This window comes from Schistosoma haematobium, chromosome 1 (assembly GCF_000699445.3).
Source record: "Schistosoma haematobium chromosome 1, whole genome shotgun sequence".
Classification (NCBI taxonomy): domain Eukaryota; kingdom Metazoa; phylum Platyhelminthes; class Trematoda; order Strigeidida; family Schistosomatidae; genus Schistosoma; species Schistosoma haematobium.
In genome coordinates this window covers 11,031,309-11,039,544 of record NC_067196.1, presented here as the reverse complement: position 1 = coordinate 11,039,544, position 8,236 = coordinate 11,031,309, and the positions used below count along the sequence as shown (strand labels likewise).

The 8,236-nt window shown below is 35.6% G+C and overlaps 1 protein-coding gene across 2 annotated transcripts; it reads right to left on the bottom strand.

The window, feature by feature from the left end:
- Window positions 1-1,908: 1,908 nt before the first annotated feature.
- MRPS18A_1 (mitochondrial ribosomal protein, S18A) lies at window positions 1,909-5,503 on the bottom strand (the record flags this gene model as incomplete). 2 transcript variants are annotated; one of them, XM_051209952.1, is made up of 5 exons in its annotated part: window positions 1,909-4,174; window positions 4,207-4,330; window positions 4,367-4,483; window positions 4,525-4,556; window positions 4,596-5,503. In XM_051209952.1, the coding sequence occupies 5 exons, from the start codon at window positions 4,681-4,683 to the stop codon at window positions 4,161-4,163; spliced, it is 375 nt and encodes a 124-aa protein (XP_051073131.1). In that variant the 3' UTR covers window positions 1,909-4,160. The 2 variants fall into 2 exon arrangements, with proteins under 2 accessions (XP_051073131.1, XP_035586039.1); XM_035731526.2 differs by having other exon boundaries at window positions 1,909-2,978; window positions 4,596-4,683.
- Between the last annotated feature and the right edge of the window lie 2,733 nt (window positions 5,504-8,236).

The window sequence follows — 8,236 nt, the reverse complement described above, 5'->3', positions numbered from 1 at the left end:
TCCAATTGTCACCAGGTTGCATTTACTAAAAACTGACCATCACTACTCTTACACTGTTTAACATATAACCTACCTTATTCTACTCAAAAGGGAGAAAATACGGAACGACTTACAACCTAAAATACGTACGACTATCAGGCGATTCACACTCAATCACTGGAATGCACATTTAATTTATAAAGCAACGAACAATCTAATAGTTATTTGTTCGCAATTCAAGAACAACCCGATCTAGAAGTGAATATATACGAGAATTTCACATAATATATAGTGATAACATACACTGATGGACAATTAGATGATAACTGCGCCAGACACTATGCTTCATTAATGAAATACATAGTACAGAAATACTAAGAGGATTATATGAAATTATATAAAATTTTTCGAGAGCACAGAAAAAGACTTCAGAAAGCAGTAAACTATAGTCCAATAAATTTATAGTTGCCATTTACTGTAAATCACTGAGTAGATTATCTCGTTCACGTTCCATCGAAAACTGTATAAGATTATTGAAGTAACGGAACAAACGAGAAGCAAGTTTTTATATCATCACAAAAAATAAAAGTAACACGTATATACCTGGAATATGTTGTGTTCCGAATTTCATGTTACAGTTTTAGTTGTATCTGTCGTAGCAAGTATATAAGAATGAAGAAAAGAGATCTTATCACGTTTTTCTAACCGGTTACTAGGATTCTATGTCCTAGAGACAGTAAAGTCTACCCAAATTCAATTGCCAGGCAATTGATCGATAGCGGATAAAATCGATGTTAATCTTGTTTTCATAATAATTAACAACCAACCAACATTAATTTAACTCCGTTTTGTAGATGGATACTATAAAATGCTTCAGGTCTGACCTATTTATAGAGAAGAAAAGCGTGATAAGGCTCTCTGACATCGTAACAGATTGTAACCAAATGACCTATTTATCTCTTGCATAATCTTATTGATGCTGACATATTAATTTGATTTTGGTTCCAACTATCTTGATTAGTTTCACAATCACTCATTATTGTTATTCTCACGAAATCCTTTTTTTATTACTATTTTAAATTTAATGAACCCGTTTACCAGGTGGTTGAGAATGAGTTGTATTCTAAATGTAAGGGTTAATGATGCTACTTGGTTGCCCAAACCGAAATAGTTGTGGGAAGGTTAGACTAAAAGTTGAACGCCTCAACTAATATGCAACTACTTCACATGATTATTTCTAACCGTAATCTTATCTTCTCTACTTTTAAACTTTCCTATTTTGAACGATCCATCTAAACTTCACTCACCAAAGTATATTATATTTTTGTTTATAACAATACTACTTGTAATTTTGGGCTGTTTATATTCATTAAATAAAATGAGTTCGTTTTATTCTGAAAACTTTGTTGTTCTTGTTCTGTTAAAATACACAAGACAGTTGTTTGAATCGTATATATCTTATGCGTACTTACTAGATAGGCAAAGTGAAGACAGGGCTTTATATTATGAAGTTATTTATATATTTTGTGTAGTCTAAAGCCTGAAACCTACGTTATCACCTCATCAGTATTACGCACATTCTTATAAATATTATAAATTAATCCTATTTGTATGTGCTTATATTGAGAAGTAAAACATATTTCCACAAGTTGATCGGTTTACAATGTAAACATTAGGTTTATTTCGAAGTGATCTTATTTCTGACAAAAAATTAGTCGCCTAAACTTTGGACAAGAGTATTTACTTTGTAATTTAAACGTAACTTTTACTCCTTACTCGTTTTTTTCGTGGTTTATTATTTATGGAAGATGTAAGGAATCGACCAAGAAATTACAATTTTGTGCTGTCATATATATATATATATATATATATATATATATATGCGTCAAAAATCCTTAACAAAACACTCTGAGTAATGTACCTATCAAAATGAGGGAAGGGAATATTGAAAAGGTGTTAGACGGTCCAATAATGAAATAGTTGGGTAATAAAGTGAATAACTTAATAAGGTGTTAACCAAAAGTTGAATTATTGTATTTGTGTTATTGATAAATTCTGCGCTGGCTTTTTAATTGATTTTTAAAATTTCAAAGATCGCAGCCATAAAGCTACAGTGAACGGTCAATGACTTCAATAATCAATCATATTTATGAGTACGATAGCCAAGATAGTTTAATAAACAGTTCTACAGAGATTAAAATAGTAATTAAATATCTTCTAAATATTGCTACAAGATAGCGAGAGCCTACGATATACGACTGTTTACATTATCGACAACATATGATAATGAAGAACAATGAGGAAACGTACATAGTAATTATGTGTAGGTTTTGTTTACTGGACTATAAACGGTACGTCCTATGACGGCTCACACGACACATTAAAGATAAGCCGTAACAAAGAAAAATAATGTATACAAAAATCTGTCTAGCTGACTTTTTAGTTTTCATACAAAAATGTCTTAACGTGTATATATGTGATCACATTGTTTGAAATATATCACATAATTTTGATAACCTCCGTCTTCTCATTGCATTATCGAAAATTGGCAAAACACCAATGCTTATAGCGGAATCTAAACTTATAGAGATCTCTTCAAAAGCTAAGTCTCTACACTAATGAGTTACAAGTGGACTGAAAGGCTAGTGAATTAGTTATATAAAGTGAATCTCAAAGACTAGAGACAATGGAAGACTTCCTTGAAAAATATCTATAGAGTGAAGTAACCGGGAGGAAAATCCAGACAAATCTGGCACACACTGAATTACGATAACATCTTCTGAAAACAAGTATTTTGTAAAACCAGAAGAAAAAAATTTAAAAACACTTTAATGCAAGTAAATTTTCATTACATTACTCAGGAGGGATATACTTAACTGCTTTTTTTGAGGCTCTCGGAAGACCTATCATCTCACTATCATAGTACACATTGAATCGATGAGGACCACGTCTTTCATACACGTGACTTCCATTTGTTTTGATTTGTACAGGTAGTAAGCCTAAACGAGGTCAAGAATTTTTAGAAAGCGATATTTCTTATAATAAAATAAATAATACTTTAACAAGCTGAAATCCTATTTAGCTACTTGGTAGTCTACAACAGTACTACGTAATATCTGTGAATCCTTTTATTAGCCCAAAATAATCTTACTTTGTAGATTTGGAATTTTTAACAGTCTATTCTGAAACTATAGTTGGTAAGAAATAAATCCCAACTGAAATAACAAAATATTACTTTAATCCGATCACTATGTAATACTTAGTGTAAATAAGAAATAAGTTTGTGAATTCTGTGCAGTGGCCGGTCCCTAAATGATTCAGCCAAAGTCGGGGAAAGTCTGCTCTCTTTCTCTAAATGCTCTCAAATGGCCACGCGTATACAGCCACTGCCAAGGAAGTCCTATTCACTGCCTTCTCACGGCATTACTGTTGTTTACGAAATTGAGAGGACGAAAAGCAAATGTCCAGCCTTTTAACTGGGCTGTTGGACACGGAGGACCCACCAAGAGGAGTTGGAAAACCCTGATTCCAAATCAATATCGCTCATGGGCTCCGGGATCCTGCGGGAACAAGTGGCGCATGAACCGATTGTTGGTCACCGTCTACCATGGGGCTGCATCTCCAAGCGTTGCTCTACTGCCTTGTGGATTAAACCCGTAGGTCGAAGGATCAAGGAGTAGTTCCCTAAGAAAACTACCTGCTTCAGTTTGGGCACCCGAAGAGTATCCTAGCCCTCACACAAATCATTTGATTTGTGTGGCGCATATATATTTGGTACCTCCTTGTACGTGTTCAAACAAATAGACTAATCTCAAAAGAATGAACCTAGCTGACGAAAAAAAAGCCGACTATCTGTTTTGTGAAATACATTTACGTTGTAGTTGCACTTCTTTGAGGTTTAATGATTGAGAACCATTGCGATGTTACACTAATACTCCAGGAAAGAGAAAAGGATATACGACTTATAAATGTAATTACTATAACTCAAGCTACAATGTTAGTGTAAGAGCTATCGATATTACCGGATTGTTCATACTATTTTAGATTTGATCCTGTAACGTGATTGAAAGCCAAATAAAATTATCACTGAGGTAACATTGTATGCACTGGAATGTTTCATAGTATTATATTTTCATGAACACATATGAAAGGATAATCTTTCACTACTTAAGTTACCAGCATTAGAATTGAGTATCTTAAGCTATCAATAAGTTTAAATTAACTTACCAGCCTTCCTTGCGCGTTCAATCATTAGTTCCAAATGGATTTGCGACCGACAGCTTATACCTGAAATACGTCTAGGAAGAACAGTTCCATCAGGTCTTAGAAACTGTGATAATATTCGGACATCCTACAAAGAAAATCAGGTGACGTGATAGTAGCTTACTGTGTGACGAATATTTAAACCCAATCGACTAATTGGATCTCTATCTCGAGGGTCACCAAAACCATCCAAGCATACAACTTTGCCTTCACGTTCTGACGGGACAAGTACTCCTTCAACCTGTTTACCAGTATACACTTACAAAAAGCATGGTAACATACCGTTGTCACATTTTTATTAATCGTATACTTTACTAAATGGTTACAGGATAAGCAGCTTTCGAATAACTAACCTTCTTTTTTGTTCCTAACATGAGAAGTTGAGAGAAATCTGCACAATGCATCTGAGCAAAATTTGGTTGGATATAACTGGAAAGCCATTATTAAAGATGTGTGCGTTAGTGGCACAAGAAGACTGAAATTCCTAACAGATTAGCAAATCTATTCGTGGATAAAGGCCCCCCTACAACCAAAAGATTAGTGACATTTGCAAATATTCTGAATTCAAGTAAAAATCAGTAACAGGGAATATATTTATGTAGCACAATGCCTTTGTCCTAAGAGAGTGAGGATCCTAGTGCCGTCAGCTATTCCGTTATAAGGCAATTGCCAATTTGGCTGTATTATAACCTTGGGATTAAAGATCAAAGTAAACCAGATTACAGGAACCGAAAAAATACTAGTTTAATGACTTAAAACTAAGGAGGAAATAATTAAGTAGTCGGAAATGTAAGAAATGCGGGTGAACTACTAAACAAGATAAGGTGATTTAAAGTTTCACCAGCAGTAATAATAGTGGTAATCGGTAAAATGCAAGACGGGGTGAATTACCCAAGCAACCAATAAGTGGGAAATAAAGGCGAAAAGGGGGAAATAAAGCGGACGAAAGCGTAAATGAAGGGGAAATGTCGCTTTCTCGCCTTCACGTCGGTTATTTAGGGGAAATGTCGATTTCCCCCATTACTTTGTGTATTCGGGGGATATTTGTTGGTTGCTTGGGTTATTGTAAGTGCAAAGCGTATCTCCACATGAGTGGATGTAATCGGCTGGCGTCGCGGACTGAAAACAATGGACAACTATTCAGTTGAGATTGACCATATGCTGTCCATACGTTTCCCATTCATACTTAATGGGACCAAACTTGAGCATCACACACTCTCAAGGATACTGATAGTAGCGTAGATAAAGCGTTCAGTCTTCAGTAATGAGGATAGTAGGTTGGTAAACTTGTATTCATCCTGACAGGTTGCCTTCCGGTGAAGTTCCAGCTTCTCCTTGAAAATATTCACTGATGGGGCTGATACCACTTGTTCTGGTAGAGCGTTCCAGTTATTGACTACTTGATGAGTAAAACGGGATCGCTGTTTGTGAACTTTTTTGCTATGACCCCGTAGATTATTATTGCTGTAGGGAGCAAAAATATAAGACACATTAACACCTAAATCATAATTAAAGATACGAAATTCCAGTATAAGGTCACCCTGCGTCCGACGTTACTACAAGGGAAAAAGGATTAAGCACCCATCGTAAGGCAGTTTAGAAAGACCCTTCACTAATTTCGTTCCCAAACTATGAACACGTTGAAATGAGTTAGTGTCCTTTATCAGACATGAGAAAGCTGCCTGAATACAGTACTCTATGTGTGCTCTTACACAGGTGGGATATAAAATTTGAAACATTTCCTCGTCAATGCATTTGAATGCTCGGTGAAGTGACCATAACGCACGAAAACCTTTGACAGCGGCTGCGTTGCGATGCGTAGTTGTTTTCAAGTCATGACTCATTATTACTCCTAAGTCTTTATGTTCTTAAACGCCTGAAAGAGATGTACCATTAATAGTTTAATTACAACTATTACCGTGTCCGATGTGCATGAACATACTCTTCGTAGAATTAACTTCTAAGCCCCAACCTCGAGCCTATCTAGCTAATTCATCTATGTCCACAATAACTACTCATTGGAGGGCCGTGGGCTGGTATTGGTCCATATCCAGCATTTTTGTGTATTTTCTGGGTTTTTTGGTGATATAATGCAAAAGAAAAATATCCCCTCTTATGGTTACAGATAATGCTGCAGCGGTAAATAAATCCCCAAAATAAATAGCTCTGTAAGTTTTCGAGATTGGATGCTGACCACATTAGTTTTAATGGAATCACCTAGCTGAAGGCGCTCGGTCATGCATCCGTATCAGATCACGTGTGGAAACGCCGTGCTGAACATCTACTGCACTCGCTAGCCAGACTAGATCAGACAATTCCGATATATTGGCAATCGTTAAATACAACTTCTGATCTCCTCGATTCTGTCTTTTGATTTCTCTTCGTGGGTACGAGTTATATTAGGTGTTACTGGTAAAAGCGTTGTCAATCACTGAATACCTGTACCATCTTCATTGGTGAGCCTAATGTGATCTGGTACACCTAATTGCAACTGTGAGTCTGTTCCTTTTTGAGATTTTTATATATTATTGCCCTATTTTTTTATTTTTTTATACATTGTGATATTTTTGTCCCCGTGTTTTAGGATATCTGTAAAACTATGGTCTACTATGATATTAGCACTGCTCTAATAATAGACCTAATCCTAAATTTGTAGATTTGTCATGATATAACTGCCTAATCTATAAGATCTTACGTGGAAGTCACACCATCGACTACACCAACTCACTGTATCGTATCAATTACCAATACATGATGTAGAACAAGGTTAGGCTAGAGAAAGAACAATATATTTAATATGAATAGAAGATATAAGGTAACATTCAGCAGAGACCACGCCTGCATGGCCAAGCCATGCCACTCGATCAACTCCAGTCCATTCAATCCCTTCTCCGCGCCTTCTCCATTGTTAGGTATTTCCCCGAGTTAAATATTGAATATCTATTTTCTGAGTAGTCTCGTGTTCACAGCTTTGTGGATTGTGTGGCTATTGTCCAATGCCACTACACTACTCTCCCACCAGAATCAACGTGATGTTGGGTCGATACCAAATTGGATGGGATCGTCGCGCGCCGGAGGTTACCAAGGATAATAAGGATCCTCCGGGTATTGATAAGCTGAAAGATAAATAAAAAAGAAGGCGGCAGCATCTGGTCGGGAAATACATGTGGTAATTTTAAAATATCTGCCCTCATGCTTAACATGCTTGAAATGAAAATTTGGGTGAAGATTATTTGAGCTATAAAAAATGGGATTGCAATAATAATAATAAAACGATGCGTGTTAATAACCGTTGGTTAATAACTTAACGTATAGGTAGTAAGTATTTTGTGTTTAGAAATATTAAAGTAATGAATATTGTAGAAATGTTAATATTGGTATTAGTTTTGGTTTAAATTATGAAATCAAATAACGATTATGCCGGTAAGTTGTCCATATGAGTTGAATTCCAATTGCATCTGTATTAGTAGGCTAACTGAAGGAACAAAAGTATACCGTGGAGAAGAATTCCAACTAGTGTTCCAGTTAGTTTGATACGGTTTATTTAGTTACGGGGAGATTTTCTCAACCTCATTTTTACTTGACCGTGATAGAATTTAGTAATACTACTAATACACATGAATGGTTATCAAGACAAAATTTAAATGCGTGAGTGATAATTATATGAATTTTGGACAGATAGCTAGGAAAAATCGTTAGACATGAGTGTATTCGTAAGAGACATGCTCTGGACTCAATGTTCTGATCTGCGGCAGACTATTTATTTATATTTATACTTGCTGGCTGATTGGGCATACAAGTTAGTTGCAAGTATGCAGTTTATCATAAGGCGGAATACGATTTAATTGAGATATAGTGGTTATAAGTTATTAAAATCAGTTAGGCCTGTGTCATATTACGAGGTGATGTGGTGCTGCAAGATGTATTTAGCTAAATAAAATTTTACAAGATGATTAATAGTGAGGGATGCTCATGTGATTATCAGAGAGAACAT